Here is a 19,996-nt window from a genome sequence, read left to right as displayed (position 1 = left end):
CCATAATATACTCTGAGCCGGAAGTGTAAATAACGATGAACAATGGAAGTAAAAAATTTAGGCATAACAAAGTGCAAACTAAAGAAAAGAAAAATGAATTAATGAAACACTGGCCAACCAGACCGAACAGCCATATTTCGCTGGAAATATTACGTGTTGCCTTTGAGTTTGGCCAGAGTAAATATAGTCTTTTCTTTCTAAAGACACATAGATATATAGAAATATATTAGATTTGAAGAATTTCAAGTTAGTCGAAATGGAAATCATAAACAGTAATAATAATATTTCGACTCCAAAAAAAAAGCAAAAAAGATCGTCCGAACACTGCAAGAAATGACAGAGAATACAAGTTCAGGGAATTCATTAACTTCCTTCGAAAATATATAATACATTTCGAAATCCCAAACTCTTAGCAATAATTTGTTATAAAAAAAAATCCACTACCAATGGTCTTCAGTAAAACATGAAATGATGAAGTATAGGCATGGATATTATCATCCTGATAATGATTGCGTATTCCAAATATGAACATTTTGAGCATATCAGAGTTACAGAAGTATACATTACACAATGAAAACTCAGAAATATCTACATCGATAGAAATTTAGGAAAAACTAAATAATTGTAACCAACAAAATGAAAGCCATGAAAAATCCTAGAACATAAAAGGTGAAAACACCAAAGGATTTATTAGATAAAGACACTCAGAACATATCGTAAGAAATTTTGAAAGAAGCGGAAATGTAAATCCATGACAACCTGTCCAATCTACAATGAGTGCAACAGCAGCCCTCTGCATACAATTCCGGACTGCTGTTCAGTTGAGATCCACTACCAAAAGGTGTCACCAAACCGTTCATGACAATACGGAAACCGCCCCTTTTCTCACCTCTTTGTATGTCTGGATGTTACAACAATGCAATATTCTTACTTATCTTGCTTCTTTGGTCTCTCATCATCCATCATACTCAATCGTCATATGCTGGCTGTTATGGCTTGGCAAGAGACATTTGTAGGTAATTGAAGTCCCGGACTTCTTCGTTAGGTAATTTCCTTAGGTTGCTTTCGCAATGCGTAGAGTGGTTCTCCGGGGTTTCTTTTGCAGTGCGTAAGATGATTCCCCGGGTTTCTTTCGTAGTACGTAAAGTGATTGTTTTCAGCTGCTACAATAGTGAGCCGTGGATGGGAGAAGAAAAATTGCTTTATTGCTACAATAAAGGATGTGGTACGAAGTTCGATCCTGGCGATAACAATAATGGTAAGCACTTATCTTTGTGTTTACTCTGTCTTTTTATGATCATTCTTCCAATTTTATTTTTTTCAGTTGCTTTCTTCTGTTTCGATATTATTTTGAAAGTAGTTAATACTCCTGTTTGTAACGCTTCCATCTCACTTACGGAAAACATTATTAGACCAGTCGGGACCATACGAAACAAAAATATATGAATACATTCATGTTGTATTACATAAGCATGATTTGTCAGGCTTGTATTGCGCAACCTTTTTTTTCGCATTTTACTACTGATTTACTCTTAAATGCTGTCATTTTAACCAGATCTAAAAAAACCAAAAAAAAAAATATGCAAAAAAAATATTTATAATCAAACTTATGTCTTTTTCAGATTCATGTTTGTATCATCCTGGTGCACCATACTTCCATGATGCATATAAAATTTGGAGCTGTTGTAATCAAAAAAGTACAGACTTCAGCACATGGTTAAGTCTGAAGGGCTGCACACGCGGACAACACAGTAATCAGAAAGCGATAGCAGAAACGAAACCCAAAAAATTGGAAACAAAAATTAAATCTCAATTATCAGAAGAAGTATGTGCAAGCGATATATTATTGTTCATCGAGGAGCCTCTTGAATTACAGATACATCTTCAATTACACGTTAAAATTGATGTTGTTTAAAGCGTCTTTTTTGTTTCAGTTTAATGTGAGATACCTTTCAAAACTAGAGAGATTTGTTCTGTTCAGAACATAGCGACGGAACACCTATCAGAAAATTTATAGGTTTGCTGAGAGGAGAGAAGAGAAATATTATTTTCCGAAAGAGATTTTTATTGACATTCGTCTAATTATTGAGACCTTTGGGTCTTTTTTTTTTTTTTTTTTCAAAAAGAACGCTGAAATAAAATCCGTATAAAGAAACATGTCACCTCTTCCAACGTATTTTCAGTGACCAGATGCAGTGGTTTATTTGCATTTCAGGTAATCGTATGGAGTGGCCTAAATAAACCCGCAGCTAGACATGATTCATTGAAGATAATGAAAGCGATAAAGTTTGAAGTGACTGATGGCGCTTTAAAAGGCATTGAACGATTCAAATCTGAAATAAAGGAAGACGCTGAATCAGATATTCATGTGGGCATGTCATGTAAAAATACTGGTTGCGAAAAGGTTTGTTTGATAAATAACTTTGCGTTCTGTTATATTTTTCAAAGCGATGAAATTGTCGCATTTTATTGTATTTTTAGAATATGAAGTACGAGGAAAAAATCAGATATAAAGACACATAAAAAATTTTCCATTATACAAAACTTATATAAAAATCTGATATAGAAATTCTAGTGTACCGTTAGTTATCCCCGTGCATTAAAAAGTTATTGTTCTCAGTGATAAATGTTAAAGATTAAATTTTTTGAACTCATTCCATCTCATAAAGCAGGTCGAGTATATTCAAAAGGCTTAATAGTACAAAGAAATCTTGTTGTTAGATGAAAAAAAAAAAAAGAAAAATTAATTCGTTAAGTAAATTATTATTATTTTTAGGTTTATGAAGGCGAAGGAAGCAAGGATGAGAAGTGTATGTATCATAGCGGTGTAGCTATATTTCACGAAGGAATGAAGTATTGGTCATGCTGTGAGAAAAAAACTTCCGATTTCGGCACTTTTCTTGAGCAGAAAGGCTGCACGATGGGACAGCACTGTTGGACAAAAGTATGAGTTGAAGTTTCAGTGAGGTTTCAGCGGAATCATCCACAAATACGTAAGCGAAAATTGCCTTGAAAATTGGAAATCGAGTCCAAAAACATATGTATTTTTCATCATTCAGTAACTTATCAAAATTCATATTATTTATGTATTTAGACAGAACGCATTGACAAAATTCGCGAAGACTGGTTTAGCGGGGGTGGCTTCATTCATTTGAATGTTTACTGTAAGGGAGCCATGCCAGAGTCTTGCAAAGTGGAAAGCAATGGCCTTATATTGCAATTAAAAGTCGTACATGGTTTCGGTGCAAAAGAAACGCAGTTGAATTACGAGCTTTTTGGTAGGATCAATGTAGATGCATCGAAGGTAACATTTCCTACTTAATTTTTCTTTTTCTCTCTTTTTATTAAAATTGAGATGATGTGTTCATAAATTCAGTCTTTTAAAGAATTATTAGGTTTATCAATATCTTTTCAGGTAATAATTGGTGAAAGAAAACTGGAGTTAGTATTAAAACAGGAAGATATAGCAAGCTGGCCACGGTTAACGTATGATGCAAAAAATGTTGAAGCAAAGGCTAATTGATTGCGTTAATTTCTGTATTTTTATTGTTTTTTAATGGATTGTAAATTTTATTATAACACAGAACAAGGAAAACACCATATAGTTTTGATGATATTATGAGGGGTATTGTAGATAGGATCTGAATTATAAACTTTCGCATACCTTCATATTTTGGGTTTTTATGCCAATGCATTTATTATTCTTCGTTGTTATTTGCCATCTCAATTTCATAAATTTAATGCTTAATTTTCAGAATACTTGAAGTTATGGTGTATAACTTTTCTGCAAATGACTCTGAATTTTTTGTTGAAAAGAGTTTTATTAAAAGGATTTAAATCAAATAATTTTTATTTAAAAGGCTTGTTAAAAAAGTCAAAGCAATTATCGTACCTTTGATATGAAAAACATTATTGCTTGCTTCTGATGGAAATAGGTATTGTTGGAAGACATTTCTGTGTGTTTTGACTTTCTGATAGTGTAAAGGATTTTAAAAGTAGATAATCTTCTGAAGCTAGTTTTTGTGAACCATTTTGGCTGATTTGGTCCTACCTACTTTTCTCTGAGTGAACGATTTTACAGCAATGTTTTTGAGAACTGTGATTTTACAGAGATGAAAAATCAAGTGAACAGTATAGGATTGTTTCATTCTATTGAAGCAATTTATACAGGTGGAGCAATCGAATGGAGTTTGGATGGAAAAATGCTTTTTTCAGCTTGCGGCAACTATATCAGAGCGTCGAATATTGAAAATGGAAGAGAAAGGTGGTTAAGCATGCCGTCATTTTTTAATTTTAATGGATGTTTGACTTGAAAGTCGTTTGTAAGTGTATGGAAAATGTATGAATGTGGATACTTAATGACTCTGTTGGTAAGATAATGAATGGTCAGCTCAATTTGGTCTAAACAGGTTATGAGTTAGTGTATGGAAAATGTAAGGATTTGATAACGAGTGAGTTCGGATGCTTCAATTAGCATTTTATGTCCTTTTATTCTAACGGATTTTGTTGTTAATTGCAGTTACAAGATTGGAAATGAAGAGGATCTGTTACGAATATCTACTTTCTTGTTGAACGGAAATTGCAATTCCATCGTAGTAGCTTATACGAATGGCCTTTTACGAAATTATCGATTGCCTTTACTAGAAAATGGGTCTGAAGTAGTAAATCCGGAAATAATCCGTCAATGGAAATCAACTCATTCGGCACCGGTTTTAGTCATGAAATTTTCCAGAGGTGATGCATTACTTGCTACTGGATCAGCAGATTTTGTTGTCAAGGTTTGGATTCTCAACTATGTCATCGTATAGAATGGAAGTAGAGCTGTCAACTGAATATGCCAAAAAATGTTATCTCACATTCTTTTATTCTTGGTACATATTTCAAAATTTATTGGTTTTGGTAATTAGCAAGTGAGTTCGGAAGCTTCAGTTAGTTGTTTAGATTTGGAATCTCGAGAAACGCAGCTGTGTTGGCTCATTGAAAGGTACAAGCGCTGTAAGTGCTATCGAGTTTCTTCATAAAGGTCGTGTAGTAGTTGGCTATACTGACGGCAGTTCATCATTATTTTGTTTAGAAACTCCAAAGAAATTGATTTTTCGGTGGATTAACCACACAAGGTTAGATAGATATAAATTTGTTGTAAACTTACGCGATATCAGTTAGCTTAGAATATTTTCGATTTCGAAAAATTCATTTTCCATATCGAGAAATTCATTTCGCACATTCATTTTCTAGTATTTTAGCCAAATTGTAAGCATAATTATTCGACAGCTGCCGGAAGTTGTTTTTGTGAGTCGTGATCAAACATTGTCAATCGTTAATGTGGACAGCTACGAGAAAATGAAAGTGCTTCCCTTGTATGAGCCGATCGAAGCAGCAATTTTTATATCTGGATCGTTGTTGACAGTAGGAGAGGAAGGTATTTTAAAGTGTTGGAATATGGAAAACGCAAAATTACTAAGATCTGCAAATATATGTAGGTTAGTTTGTTTTTATGCAAGCAATGTTTGCTGTGTACTTTATTATATCATCTGAAAGTTTGTTATGAGAATGTTCATTCTATTTTACGTGATTTTTAGTTTACAAATATGACTGAATTATTGGTAGAATGAATAAAAAAAAACTTCAATTTCTTACTTTGTTTTAAGTAATTCCAACTCTCGCATCAATTCTATTATTTACAATCAAATCTGCAAGAAATTTCTCTTGGCTACTTCGGATTTCAACATTTTTTGGATAGATGAAGAAACTTTCAAAATTAAGCGACAGTTTGCTGGTTTCAATGATGAGATTCTTGATGTTTCGTTTTTTGGACCAAAACTGGAATATTTGATTGCAGCTACAAATAGTTCTGAATTGCGTTTTTATAATATGAATACTTGGTCTTGTCGTCTTATTGCCGGTACGTTTGTTTGAAGCAGAATGAAACATGGAATAATGTTTAGTATCTGAAAGTATTTTATAGGCAATAAAATTTGTGCAGAGTGTGTATCCAGTGATGAAACATAGCAATTAATTTCATGTATTGATTTTATTTCGCAAGGTTACAGGTCATACTGATAATGTTCTCTCACTGTCAACGGCACCGTGGGATTCAAAGCTCTTCGCTAGTTCTTCCAAAGATAATACATTTATTATTTGGTGCGTAGACTTCAACGATGGTGAAGAAATGAAAGTGGAAAAGGTGGCTGATTTGTTAAGATTGCTTCATTTTCATTTCATATATTTCTAATAATATGTGGTTAATTTTTAGGTAGGTATAGCGACTGGACATACTAATAATGTCACACGTATTCGGTATTCTAATGGTTCCAAGCATCGTTTCATCGTTTCAGTATCGAACGATACGACGATTAAATTGTGGCCATTAAAGAATTTCAAGGAAAAAACTGAAAAGTATTATTATACTGACTAATTTATTATTATTGTTAATGGTAGTAGTATTGTTATTAGTTATTATTAATAATTGGTTATTATTTATTAACTTTTTGTTTCATTTTTTGAAAACATTATAGTTTCTCAGTGTGATCGGAGATGAGATCTTATTCTTATTTAAACATGTTTATTCCTTTCTAAAAGTCGAATCTTTTGAGAATGTAATTTATTAGGACTTAACACTTTGCTCACCTAATGCTTCTTTGCTTTCGAAAACAGCTCTTAATGTGCTTTCTTTTTTCAGTGTTTATAATGTTTCCTGAGGTACTATATGAGCTGTTTTCAGTTTGAAACTGCAGTCGTCAGCAACATTAGTTGCCCACGCAAAGGATATAACTTGCTTAGATATTAGTCTGAATGATCGTTTATGTGTTACTGGCTCCATGGACAAGACAGCAAAGTTATGGCATATTGATACAGATAAAATGCATTTTACCATAGGTGGCATGTTAAGTGGTCATCGCCGTGGAGTTTGGGATGCTCGTTTTTCACCTACCACTCAGGTAATGTTTTTCAGAGAGTCTTCATATAGTATTCTTGACTGATTCCGTTATTTCGATGCTAATCTGAGCTATGCTATTAGTGGCAGAAGTTAGAAAACGGTTTCGAAAACTTTTATTTTTGAGTTTTGCAACGAGACATCAGAAAAAAGATGAAATGGTGGTTACATAAAGCTTATTCGTTAATCTGTTCAGGCTGTGATAACATGTAGTGGTGATTGTATGATCAGGATATTTTCGCTGCCAAATCGAGATTGCATAGCCACATTAGCTGGACATCCGTCTGCCGTACTTAATGTGATTCCACTTTTCTTCACGTTCTTTTTTTTTTCTAGATCATAAATTTTTTCCAATTACTTAACCATTTGTTTTAGAGTTCTAGCTGTTTGCTTTGCCATTTTTCAGGGGGTCATAGTGAATGGTGGCAAACAAATAATATCTGCGGATAGTGGTGGTTTACTTAAAATATGGGATATAGCTGCAAATGAATGCATCACAACGGTAGAAGCTCATGATGAGAAAATATGGGCTTTGCAAATGACAAATGATGAAAGTAGACTTGTTACGGGTACACTTTCAAAATTTTAATATATTTCCGTGTTCACCAATTCGTCCCTCTCCTTTTCTTTCTTTCTCTCTCTTCTCTCTCTCTCTCTCTCTCTATCATTCTTTCTGTAAAATATTGAACAGTTTAGTAGGCCGTGATCAATTTCTTGAATTTTCCAATGATTCTGTTCCTTTTTTTTTGAAAAATTACTTTTTGAAAATTTTGAAAAAAGTTATGCTTTTTATTTTAGCAAGTAGTGATGGACGAATACGGATCTGGGAAGATATTTCTGAAAAAAAGCGCGAAGAAGAAGAACGTAATCGAGCAGAAAAGGCATATAGTGAACAAGTTCTGACAAATCTTATGCAGCAGAATCATTATGCTGAAGCTTTAGCATTTTCACTAACACTGGCAAGACCATATAGGTGTTCAAAATTTATAATTCGTTTAGATATGCGTTTTAAATTGAATGAGCAAGAACACTATGCTGTATTTTATTTTACTGGTGTTCAGGTGAAGTGCATATTTATGTGTTTTGTAGAAATTTTGTAGGCAGAAGATATTAATTTTGCTCTGTCTTGGTATTGACAATATTTTTGCTTAGAATGGATATTTTGCAACTTAACATTTCTCTTGTTAAGTAATAAAATTTCCGTCTATTCCTTTCGGTAGACAACACGTAGGAAGACATAAATTTTAAGAGAACATAATATAAGTATGTTCAAGTATTGAACAGATAGATTAATAAATATCGAATTATTTTGCTTATAAAATTGTGAATAGTCATATTATGCTAATAAGATTGAGCACTTTCTAGCTTGATTTTTTGTTCTATTTTTTGTAGCTGCTTGAAAATAGTGCAGAGGATGATGGAGTTAAAATCAAATGAATTGCACAGTGCGGTCAAAAAAATGCATAGTGAAGAGTTAGTAGTATTGCTGCACTTCGCCGCCCAGTGGAACACAAACAGTCGAACAGCAGATGTTAGTATGTTATCAGTTTGAATTTCACAAAGCATGTTCATTTTTCATTCCCATTTCGCGCATTTTCCTTTGGATTTTTCAACGTTCACTACTTTTAGTAGATTCAGTTGGAGAAATATTTCTGTTACAAAAATGTTGATAAAGAATAAGCTTTTTTCTACCGCATTTGCTGTTGATGGACCTATGAATTGTAATAGTGTGTATATAAATAAACTAAAATTAGGCGAATATTACTGAGGAACGCTTGAGGTTTTTAATGTTTATTTTTAGGTTGGTCAATTAGTGCTTTATTGCGTTTTGCATTCGTTCCCTCCCAAGGAGTTATTAAAAATGCCTAACTTTGCTTCAGTGATAGAAGCATATGTTCCATACACAACCAGGTGTGTTATATGATTTTAATCCAAGTTTTCTTCTTTTTCTCACAGTTTGGGGAATTTAAATTATTGGTAATTTCAACCTGATTTTAGGAAGACTAATGAAGAAAATTTGTAGGCATTTCGATCGGTTAACAAGAGCGCGACAAAATGCTACATTTTTGGACTATACTTTAGCGCAGATGTCGCTGTCGAATTTGTAAATGGTTTTTGTTATTTTCTTGATAATGGCAACTTTCAGTGATTGATCTTTTTGAACCTGTTATACAGTTGTGACTACATATCATTGTTGTTGTTTTATTTTTATATTGTTGTTATTTTGAAGAATTGAACATTTTCAATAAAATTTCATTATTTCATTATGTATTGTTATTTGACAGTATTATACGTCGCTTGATACATGTATTATTTTTATGTAATTTCATCTACATCCTTTTCAGGATAATTAAATTTCTTTAAATTATTAAGTGATCAGTGATTGTAACGGAATGGGCTAAATGCAAAGTTTTGAGTTTGGACATAGATTCTTGCCATTTTTCATTTCAAGTTGGTTATGGAGGAAGCGAGTGTTGAAACTGATTTACTGATAGAAGCAGTCGAAGATGATGACATGCCGGACTTGCTGGAAACGATCCCTACACATTTTGCTACCTTGCCTCATCGAATGGAAGACGAAGACATCATTCCATCGGCAGAAGAGGGATTTGATGTGGTGAGCTTACTTTGTTAATGAATTTCAAATAGCGCTCTCAAGTTTTATAGTCCACTTTCTGTATTGTTATACTTGGTAAAGTTTTTGAACTGAGCATTTCTTTGGGGGAGTTGGACTTCATTTGTTCATTTGATGAACAAGTAGATTATTTTTTTTCCTGCAAAATTTCCCTCAAATCCAACAAATAGTCGGAAAGTGGTCAGAAAATATATCGCGATGCGAAACATGTATTTCGTTTTTTTTAACAGGATGTGGTGGCAGAATTCAGAATTTGATGCAGAATTAACAGGATTCAAGTTCCTTCTGTTTTTTGCTTTACCGTATTTGTAAGCAACCCTAGAGATATTTGAATGGAGATATGTTATAAAAACAATAGGCTGGAGAAGTAGGCACGAAATATTAAGTAGAATACATTACTAAAAGAGTATTTCAAAATAGAATAACTGGACTGCTTTTTTAAATTCTTCCCTGTACAGTTCTAGAAAATCTAGCATTTAGATAACTGTTAACATTTTAAACAAGAAGAACATGAAACAGCATGAAGGAGGTGAAAAAGGATGGTCCCTTTGCACTATGAAAGAGTGAGCACCCACTTTGAAGTGCTCACTTTTTCATTTTTTACCAAAGTGCACTTTCCGCAACACAGCACAAAGTGTTATGGCGATACACGCAACTGTTGCGTTTTATCGCCAACAATCGCATAAAAATGCGTTGGTTAAATTTTATTGCTTTTGGTATATTTTTGCAATTGGTTCTACAAAAAAAGGACATAGGGAGGGAAGACCTACCGCATTGAAACATTAGACACAAACTCTAATGGCACTCATATATAATATTCCTTTTTGCTTTTCTTTCTCTTTCTCTCTCTTCATGTGGACCTTCAAAACAGGCGCATAGATAGCAAAAATGCCATTGAAATTTTTTTTTAATCAAATGGTCGGTAGCTTTTGACTGTGTTCTCTATTTAATATCTATGTATGTATATGTCCATGTATATATTGTGCTTTATAACATTGAAAAAAAAAGGTGAGGTTTGCAATGGCTAAAGACCGCACGCAACAAGCAAATAATACTTGCAATAAATTAAAGCTGCTGTAGAAGGGAGAACAGCCGAGATCAAAGAGATTAGAAGGGAGATGGATATGAATTGATTACCATTGTTTATAATTAACTAGTTGCAATAAATTTCATTCCATCTGGTGGTTATTAATTTATTAACTCACCATTCCCTAATTTGCTATGGAAATGATTGGATTTGAGTGAATAATATCTCCTTATCACCATTGCTTACTTGCTTAGTTTCACTAACCCTAACTGTCGTTATTCGTCCTTGTAATCGACTGATTAATAATTTTTTTTCAACCACAAATCAATTTCCTGAAGTAAAAGGATCTTCTTTTTAAAGACCGGCAGCGTTTGTTAGTCAAGTTCCTTTCTTCTGTTTTTTGCTTTACCATGAATGAAAAAAGTCCTTTTGCTTCTTGATTTCCGTTAATTTTCGTACACCAAGCTTCGCTAATTTTCGTCTAAATATTTCTTAAATTATCACATCTTTTTGTATAATTTTATTCAAGTATCGATTGGACTAGAAAACAGTTCTCTATGCTATGTCGAGATTTGGATTTTATTTGTAAAAGTTATGTCCATGATTTTGTACACTTGCGGTAGATTTCCCGTTCATTTCTTTTTTGTTCAGGTACGAAGGAGGAAAAGGAATCGTGACAATGTTGGAATGATATCAGAAAAATCTGAAATTATTGTTGCAAAACAAATACACTACAAGAAACATAGGGGTTTGACAAATGTTGAAGTGCGCAAAGTCCCAGTGCCACCACATCGGTATTCACCACTAAAAGAGCACTGGTCAAAAATTATTTTGCCAATCATCAAGCAGTTACATCTACAAATAAGGTACTTCCACATCTCAATAGTAATTTTTTTGCTTAACTTCAAATTACATTATTTTTTTCCGTAAGAGTAGAAACTGCTCATATTGTATCCTATCGTATTGTTATGTTTCCTGATCACAGGAACTTTCTTTATAATAATCATATCTTCTGAGAAGTTTCCGCATTTCTTGTTCTTTTAGTACATTTTCGTTTATTTCCCAAATTTTCTATTTCAACCTAGTTTGCAATTTATTTGTCATGCTGAAATTAAAATTCAATTCGGAATAAGTTTTGTTGAAGACATCCATTCTTATATGCATTTCATTGATTATTAGACAAACATTTCTTTTAGATTCAACCTGAAAACACGAAATGTGGAAATTCGTGTATCGAGTGAGACTGAGGATCCTACACATTTGCAAAAGATTAGTTGCTTTTGTCTGAAAATGGCTGGTTGATTTTGCAAGAAAATGTGTAATATGAAGTAGAAGGGTTGGTTTTTTGCGATACATGAGAATTACATATATTTGTGTTTTCAGGCTGAAGATTTTGTCCGCGCTTTTGTTTTGGGTTTCGATGTTGATGATGCGGTAGCATTAATTAGACTGAATCATTTATTCTTAGAAAGTTTCGAAATTAATGATGTTAAGCCACTAAAAGGAGAGCATTTGTCACGTGCTATTGGACGAATTGCTGGCAAAGATGGTCGAACCAAATTCACGATTGAAAACATAACTAAGGTGTAGTAATTTATGAAGATATGTCAGTAATAATAAATGATGGACATTGGTTCCAATATTTCAGTGGAAGTTTACTAACTTAAACTTAATCTTTTCATTTGTATGCTTCGTTTGTAATTTAAATTATGTTACAGACTCGTATTGTGCTTGCCAACAGTAAAATTCATCTACTTGGTGCGTACCAAAATATTCGGATAGCAAGGAATGCAATCTCTTCATTGATTATGGGTATTCTTTTTTTCTTTTTATTCACTTTTTAGGTATTTAAGCTATAAAGAAAACTTTAAGATGCAAAGCCTCATTTTCTATTCTATTATACGCATAGCTGATATTGAAGGAAAGTTATAACATAAGAAAAGATTTTCCCAGGTCTACATAAATACAGCAGTAAATATAAATACAGCAATAAAAATACAGCAGTAAGTAAATATGTTTTAGGTAGCCCGCCATCAAAAGTATATGGTAATTTACGAAATCTTGCAAATCGAGCAAGTGAACGCTTGTGATTTCTGTACCATCAGTGTTTTCGATTTATATATGGAAGTTTATTGCATTGAATTGGTTAAAAAAGTTAAGAAACTGAGTTTCTGAATTTTTAAATGCTAAACAGGGAATGACATCATCAACAAAGAATCACTGGTAAAACAAACGATTAATATATTATAGACGCTAGAGCACGTCAGGCGAAATAACATGGAATAATCTTTGCTAGTTTTACATTCGTGCACTTATAATCTCAAGCTAGGTACCCGATGCTTTGCTTTAAGATAAAGACCAATTAAATCAGGAATCTGATTTTTAAATCTTACTGATTGACATGAAAAGCATTGGGTAACTTGCTCTATTTATTGGCCTGAGATGAAGCCAGTTCGATCCGATTTCTTTCTTACAAAAGCAATTCAGTAGAAGGGAACATAGACTAAATGATTCTTTGATGTTAGATTTCATCCATGATTAGAGGAATTTCGTTATCCATTCCTCTTAATAGTTGAAAAAAGCAACGTCGGGTAAATTAGATTTGTTCGATAAAATGAACTGGTCAAAGAATATTAAAGAAAAAGATATGATAAGAATAAAGAACTAGCGGGAAATCTATTGTTTATGTGAATATGAACTTGTGACACAGATAATACACTAACAAATAATACATGAGAGGAGGCTTCCTTTCAAGGTGCTGACAGAAATGGTAACGTTGGTGTGTACGGTAACATGGGAGTAAACTGGAACGGTACTGGATTCATCATATGATGATAATTTAGAGATATAAGACGCAAATCAATATTATCCATTGGTGAAATAAACCTGAAAAGTCCGAAACCGATAAGATTGGTAATGCGGGGCTTTGCATCTATTAATCTCTTTTTGATTAGCTTGTACTTTCCAGTGATTCACCTAGAATGATCTAGATATATTGCTTAGGTTCAACCAAATGCGCCATTCCTATACTTTATCTGGTCTAACTAATTTGCATCTTCGTGATGCAGTTGTTTAATAAAGAATGAATTTGTTTAAATATTTGATGCCTCATATACAAACCATACTTTCCTCTCCTGCATATCCTTTATAATGAAAATAATTGTTGCAAATTAGAAATTCCAAACTTACATTGGTGCTGTAGGTAATATCGCAGTTGGTTGAAAGATTATTGGAACCGGTGGTCTGGGTTCCATAACTTGTGGTTTTGGGAATACTGGTAAGAGTGGTGGTACACGCACAGGTTCTTCCACTTTTACATTATGGTCTGGCGTAATAAGTTGCTCTGAAGCAAACAGAAATATTTTAGTTTAAGGTGGGAATTTAAACTTCAAACAACTAATATACCCCTCATCTGCTTAAAAACTCTAATAACAGCCAATATATTTAATATTTGCTTGCCTGATAGATCGGTAAAACCTTGTTCGACTTCCGAATTTGACTGCTCCAAGATTAAACTTTTTGTAGCGATGTTTGTTGTAGTCGCAAGAGCAGCAGCTGCGGCACTAAGTTGTGCTTTTCGTTGTTTCTGCTGATCTCGTCGTAGTTTTATTTGACGAGCCATTAATGTTCGCCGATTTTCAACCAGACCACACTAAAAACAGTTTTCAGATTAATCGTCTCTTTACACCTTTCAAATCCTATGGTGCTGAATAGTAAATGATTCTGAATTTAAACACTATGAAATCAGAAATGAAATAGAAAAGTGATAAAATTCTACTAGTGTGTCTTCGATTACAGGACTCACTTCACTAGAAATTTAAATTTCCCTGCTTTTATTTTGTTAATTTCGAATAGATACCCAGATCTATCACTATTTTCAATTTAAATTAATGGAATAACAAGTTTGAAACCAATATTGAGACATTTTTTTAAATTTTAATGTAAGAAATTGAATTAGATTAGCTACTATACAAATATGCGCTCTTTTTCCTTCTGCTGATGTTTCATCAAGCAAAATGATGATGGATGATAGAAGAAGCTAACCAGATGACATCCACACTTCAAAAATGGACACTGCGCTTTTTTGTGTCCTCTGAGCGGTTGTTTATTGCCATGTGCAGAACAAAGTGCGCACTTCGGATCGCGTATCTTTTTACCCGTTGTTGAACGACTTGCTGCGTGATTGGGGTCCAATCGTCTTAAACTTAACATATTATTCAATCGTCGACGCTCTTCCACCATATGACAGTCGGCACACTCACAATTCGCATACCTGAATGAAATTTTTGCTTCAAATGAAATTAATTTTCAAAAATGCCATTTCTTTGAAACTCAATAATTCTGTTGAAAGAAAGTTCTTGGAATGGAGTTATTTGGATGTGATGTAGGGATGATAGGGATGATATGATAATGATTTTGTGCTTAAACGATAACGAATGTTTAATGTCTTTGGAAAATCACACCTGGAAAGGAATTCATAGATGAAGAAAATACGAATTAAAAGAGTTTTTAATGCCGCTTGAAGAGTATTTGGAAGTTAATTTAATGATAAATATGAAGTAAAAGATTTTGAATAAAAGAAATCATGGAAAGAAGAGGAGAAAGGAAGAGATCAGAAAAGATTTGCATTTTTCAATTTAAATCTATATTTCCTCTAAAAAGTTAAAAAACAAAAAACAAAAATAAACGTCGATAACGTGCTGGCAAAAAGGTTTATGCCCTTTTCGAGGGTGTTCCTCAGCGTGATTCAAGCATCGCTGACAAAAATATCGCTTCTGATCATCTTCGTTTACTGGTTCTGGACGAGGTGTAAATGCAACAACATCAACTTCTTCCGGTGTGCTACATGACGAATAACCACCGGAACTACTGTTCCGACTACTTCCAGGCGACGTACCTAAAATTCCAATAATATTAACAAATAAACAAATTTATTTCTATCAATTATTATTACTTTGTTTTCAGCGATAACTGAATAAAATGTAACAATTTAAACTCCGTATTTAGTTTAAAATTTTTGACATTTTTAGCAAGTTTAAAAACCAATCTGTCGAAATTTCAAACAATTATTTTAAGTATTCATTTGAGGTTATATCGCTCTGTTTGAATTGAGTCAGTAATATTATAAAATAATATAATGTGCATGGTTTTATGTTCAATCCAATATGAAAACAATTAAAAATTATAGACAACTATAAGCAATTCATTTGAATCCGAAAAAAGCAATTTGAATTCATTTTGTTTTTATTTTTACACAGGATTTAATAGATAACAGAACGCTAACATTTAATAGATAGCATCAGAAATATATCAAATGTTCTGTCCCTTAACTGTCGCCTTGTTTAATTTTATTCTAAAAACTGTTTTATCGGTAGCTCGAATAGTCGTTACAATTGAAAAGCGTTTCATTTCAGTTTATTCAGCTACTGGAAATTTTTCGTTAATGTTTTTTATCTATAGCATAGGGCTAGAAAAAAGTTTAAAATGAATAATTCAAAAATATGGCAATGATTGCGAAGTTTAATACGCTGTTTACATCATTGCTTTCATCTAGTTATCATGAAATAAGCAGAAAAATTTTTTCGTACTGGTTTAAATTTGGTAAAACTGTACTAACAGACTTTTCCTATTTCGGGGACTATTCTTCTCGGATCGAGAATGATGTGAAATGCCAAGTTTAATCTTACATTTTCATGCAATGAAATATACGTAGCAAAATCCGTCAGAGTCTTTTTCGGTGGCCATAGCAACGAGTTAAGAGACTTGATAAAAGAACCGCCAATGAATAAAGTGAAATCTGTTGTGACAGATGTAAATCAACTTTATCCTGAATTGGTCGATCATAAATTCTAGACATAAATGTCCTGTTGATTTTATGGATCACCTTATTTAACTAGAGAAAGCAAAAGCTTTCCAGCTATGGCGCTGGATATGCATGATTTATGAATGAGCAAAAAATTCTTTTAAAATGAGAAATTTGGTTTAACAACATTTCACCATTTTAAGAAAAGAATTTAATTGCTATTGCAAGTGGAATATTAAAAAAATTCAATTTAATTTTTTTAGAACATCTAAGATTGGATAACGTTAAAGTTCGAATTTTCATTTCCAATGTTGCAATTAAACTTCAATCAAACCAAAATTATGACATATACTAAATACTCAGTTCCATGTACTTAAAAGAGAACAAATCGATAACCAAGCAAAAAAATATTTGCAAATTATTATTGAAGTAGATGAATGAAATATGGACGATAATAAAATCAAATCAGTTATAAATTAAAGTATGTGATTTTATGCTGAATACGATTTGATTTTCATATTTCTCTCGAGAAGATTGTTTTCTCTCTTAAATTTGCTTTGAATCTTTGAAATGCATAGTTGTAGTCATGAATTGAAGAAATTAATTTAAAAAAGTGGTAACGAAGAAAGTATTTATCATGTCGAATTCAAAATAATGATAAAATTAAATTCTAAGAAAATCATTTGATGCTTCTATTTACTGGCTTAGGAGTAAATGATATGAAAATATGTCAGTTAATGGTATTAGCTTGTGCAGTATTGGGGAAGCAGTTTTTTTAATCTTAGGTAAGTTAATTAAAATTCGTTTGAAGGACTAATAGCAAATGGCAAATGTTAAAATACATTTAAAATTATTTATCATGTCAGTAACAAACAAAAATACTACGATCACTTCAATAACTGCAGTAGTTTGTTCCGTAAGAAAGCTAAATCTAACATCTCAATAATTTTTTGCTGATTTATTGAGTACTAATTAACAAGATATTCTGGATAATAAATTGGAAGCTTATAATAGTAAAGGATGAAATAGATAGACCTAAATTTACACATCAAATTTAACTTTTAATCATTGATAACAAGTGAATTAGAACTAAATCATATAAGTATTTACATTTCGGTGTTGATAACATAATTTGTACACTTCAAGGATGACACATTTCATTTGGATTATTGATATAATTGGAAGATTCTATTACCTTTCTATCACTTCATTTTTTTCCCGGGCTAGTGAGTTTACCCTACAAATTAGTGATTTATTCATTATTGAATAGTTAAAAACAGTTCAGATTTGCAAAATTCTGCAGTTTCCTGCTAACTAACTTTGATTGTTTTCCTTTTCGTCCATGATGAACGAGTATAATTCCAAGGGTTCCGAGGGTAACTATTCCGCTGGCACATTCAATGTTGCAAACTGAGTGGGAACGCAATTGAAAATGTTGCTCGTTGCAGAAATGTTCATTAAATTCGAAGCGGATGATTAACGAAATCTATGCAATTTCAGCGGTATTTCCTTCCGAGGAATCGTTTCTGAATGATCGACTCTAGGAATGATATCAGGGTATATGGAACGCGGGAATGACGGTGACGAAGAATGAAATGATTAAAGGGAAGCTGCAACTCCGCCTCAAAACAAAAATGAAACTGGAACGACCACCCCCAACGGTGCCTTTGAAGTTGCTTCGATGTAGTTTTCCTGACTATTCCTGCTCTCTTCCTGCAACACGATCATGTAACATGTGATGATAATGTAATGATGATGATATGATGATGCGATGCTGAATATTCTGATCGAAAGGGCATACGAACACGGATGTGTACCGATAGCATAAATATTAGACAGATCGGAAGGAAGGACGTAGGCCAAAGGCCGAGATATGCTTTTGTCTGTCTGTATGTGTTTATGTGTAATTCTTATTGAATTTGTAGATGTCAGTTTTTTTATTACTGATACCTAGTATCTGAACCTGTCTTCGAAGAGCACTAATTTTTTAAAAAATGTGCAAAATAATTGCATAGTGAAAAACGTATTAAACTTATATTACTACTTTGTGCTCTTCATAATTCGTATATCGGTTATGATGCTAATATCGATAATGCATTTAATTCTTCATTCTTACAACATGATCAATTTTATATTTGTCAATTGAAATCATTATTTCTTAGCAGAATATAACATAAAGCATAATAATTTACAATAATAATTAACTGCATGAACAGATGAGAGGGCAAAAATCTACAAGTGTCACACAACTTTTTCCAATTCTTCGTATTAAATAGTTTGTCTTTGTACACTATGCAGTATTTTAATACATTTGGAAGTGATAAAGTGAATACTAATGTCTCGTAGACCAGATACGTAGGTATTGAAACTCTCGAGATAAATTATTACATCTATGATGAATTTCTTATCCCGAGCATTTGCAGCTGCAAATTTGTACAATCGCGATTTGATATGCATTGATTTTTGAAAAAAAAAAAAAAAAAAAGAAAGAAAGAAAAGCTTGCAATATGTGAGTGAATAAACGAAATGTATGTAAGTTAAAGTGCAAACAATCGTTTGATAAATAAATTTTATTGGAAGTTGCCACATATCTTGCAATTAATATGTATACGGAATTATTTGAATGGACAATGAACAAACATAAGGATGACAAATGGAACAGTAAATCAGTTAGGAATCAGATGTAGAATCTTTAATTACTTTACTTGATTAGAGTTTATCAAACTGCAAAATTTAGCTTGAAGAGAGAAGAAAGAAGCAATGGTTTTGGAGTATATTAAAAGAAATCATTAGTAATAAATACCCGAAAACAACTACTCTTTTTATAAAATTTTTTTACACCAATCAATACACCATCGTTACACAAATATTTTGCATCAATTCAATTCCGAAATTAACTCGTCAATAATCAATCTGATTGAAATCTTAATTCATTGTGATGCATATTCTGAATTTGTTCCTAATGATCAATAACAGTCATAGATATAAGAATTTGAACAATTCATTTCCATCAAATGAACATAACTTTAATAATAAATAGGATGGATCAAAAGTTAGAGTTTTAATGAAACAAATGAAAAGTTTTGCCAGAAAGCGCAGTATTAATCATTTGGATTGCTTGTTGCATATCAAATTGTATTGCATGCCTGTCAGCTCTTCCGGAAAACTGATAAAAATAAATATATATTGGTTTCGCTCTCTATCAGTAATTCCACCTGAATCATTCGTCCTTATAAATTTTCACTTTATAAACCAACTCTGCTCTTGCAATAAAATCAGAGTTATAGAGTAATTGTGAAACCAGAAATTTGTAGTTTGAAAATTGCTGTAAGGAATTTGTAAAAAGTAGCCAAATTTTCTGCACACTTTATTTCGTCATGCTTACTTCTGACAATCCTTACATAAAATTTTCTTTTCTTCTACTTCAATTCACCATAAAATGAATTGTTCTTCTGATTTCTAAAATGAATATATTTCTTTATCGGATATATATTTGTTAAAAAGCGCAAAGATACTGCTGAATAATCACGAACCATTAGGAATGGAATTTTAGCCTTTGAATAACATGGCTTTAATTAGAGTGTTTGAGACATTCAT

At 32.5% G+C, this 19,996-nt stretch overlaps 4 protein-coding genes across 6 annotated transcripts; 3 read left to right on the top strand and 1 right to left on the bottom strand.

Annotated features, from left to right (window-relative positions):
- Nucleotides 1-1,182: 1,182 nt before the first annotated feature.
- Bma-chp-1 (Uncharacterized protein) lies at nucleotides 1,183-3,523 on the top strand (the record flags this gene model as incomplete). Its single annotated transcript, XM_001900028.2, has 6 exons — nucleotides 1,183-1,258; nucleotides 1,623-1,825; nucleotides 2,216-2,404; nucleotides 2,777-2,944; nucleotides 3,095-3,304; nucleotides 3,416-3,523. 6 exons carry the CDS (start codon nucleotides 1,183-1,185, stop codon nucleotides 3,521-3,523), a joined length of 954 nt encoding a protein of 317 aa, XP_001900063.1.
- Nucleotides 3,524-4,112: 589 nt separating this feature from the next.
- On the top strand, nucleotides 4,113-9,042 carry Bm6750 (Uncharacterized protein; the record flags this gene model as incomplete). 2 transcript variants are annotated; one of them, XM_043078715.1, is made up of 14 exons in its annotated part: nucleotides 4,113-4,264; nucleotides 4,520-4,778; nucleotides 4,942-5,117; nucleotides 5,244-5,480; nucleotides 5,649-5,902; nucleotides 6,051-6,184; nucleotides 6,254-6,396; nucleotides 6,722-6,938; nucleotides 7,131-7,232; nucleotides 7,341-7,503; nucleotides 7,733-7,907; nucleotides 8,327-8,465; nucleotides 8,736-8,845; nucleotides 8,958-9,042. In XM_043078715.1, the coding sequence occupies 14 exons, from the start codon at nucleotides 4,113-4,115 to the stop codon at nucleotides 9,040-9,042; spliced, it is 2,346 nt and encodes a 781-aa protein (XP_042934649.1). The 2 variants fall into 2 exon arrangements, with proteins under 2 accessions (XP_042934649.1, XP_042934650.1); XM_043078716.1 differs by having other exon boundaries at nucleotides 4,203-4,264.
- A 350-nt stretch (nucleotides 9,043-9,392) lies between these two features.
- Nucleotides 9,393-12,686, top strand: Bma-pno-1 (Uncharacterized protein; the record flags this gene model as incomplete). 2 transcript variants are annotated; one of them, XM_043078713.1, is made up of 6 exons in its annotated part: nucleotides 9,393-9,551; nucleotides 11,248-11,462; nucleotides 11,793-11,893; nucleotides 11,987-12,180; nucleotides 12,315-12,408; nucleotides 12,619-12,686. In XM_043078713.1, 6 exons carry the CDS (start codon nucleotides 9,393-9,395, stop codon nucleotides 12,684-12,686), a joined length of 831 nt encoding a protein of 276 aa, XP_042934647.1. The 2 variants fall into 2 exon arrangements, with proteins under 2 accessions (XP_042934647.1, XP_042934648.1); XM_043078714.1 differs by lacking the exon at nucleotides 9,393-9,551 and having other exon boundaries at nucleotides 11,284-11,462.
- Nucleotides 12,687-13,346: 660 nt separating this feature from the next.
- Nucleotides 13,347-17,743, bottom strand: Bma-mab-3 (Uncharacterized protein; the record flags this gene model as incomplete). The annotated part of the gene is made up of 6 exons (XM_043078712.1): nucleotides 13,347-13,482; nucleotides 13,786-13,939; nucleotides 14,056-14,248; nucleotides 14,641-14,869; nucleotides 15,298-15,493; nucleotides 17,719-17,743. The coding sequence occupies 6 exons, from the start codon at nucleotides 17,741-17,743 to the stop codon at nucleotides 13,347-13,349; spliced, it is 933 nt and encodes a 310-aa protein (XP_042934646.1).
- Between the last annotated feature and the right edge of the window lie 2,253 nt (nucleotides 17,744-19,996).

This window comes from Brugia malayi (assembly GCF_000002995.4).
Source record: "Brugia malayi strain FR3 genome assembly, contig: Bm_v4_Chr2_contig_001, whole genome shotgun sequence".
Classification (NCBI taxonomy): Eukaryota; Metazoa; Nematoda; class Chromadorea; order Rhabditida; family Onchocercidae; genus Brugia; species Brugia malayi.
This window is presented reverse-complemented; position numbering and strand designations above follow the sequence as displayed.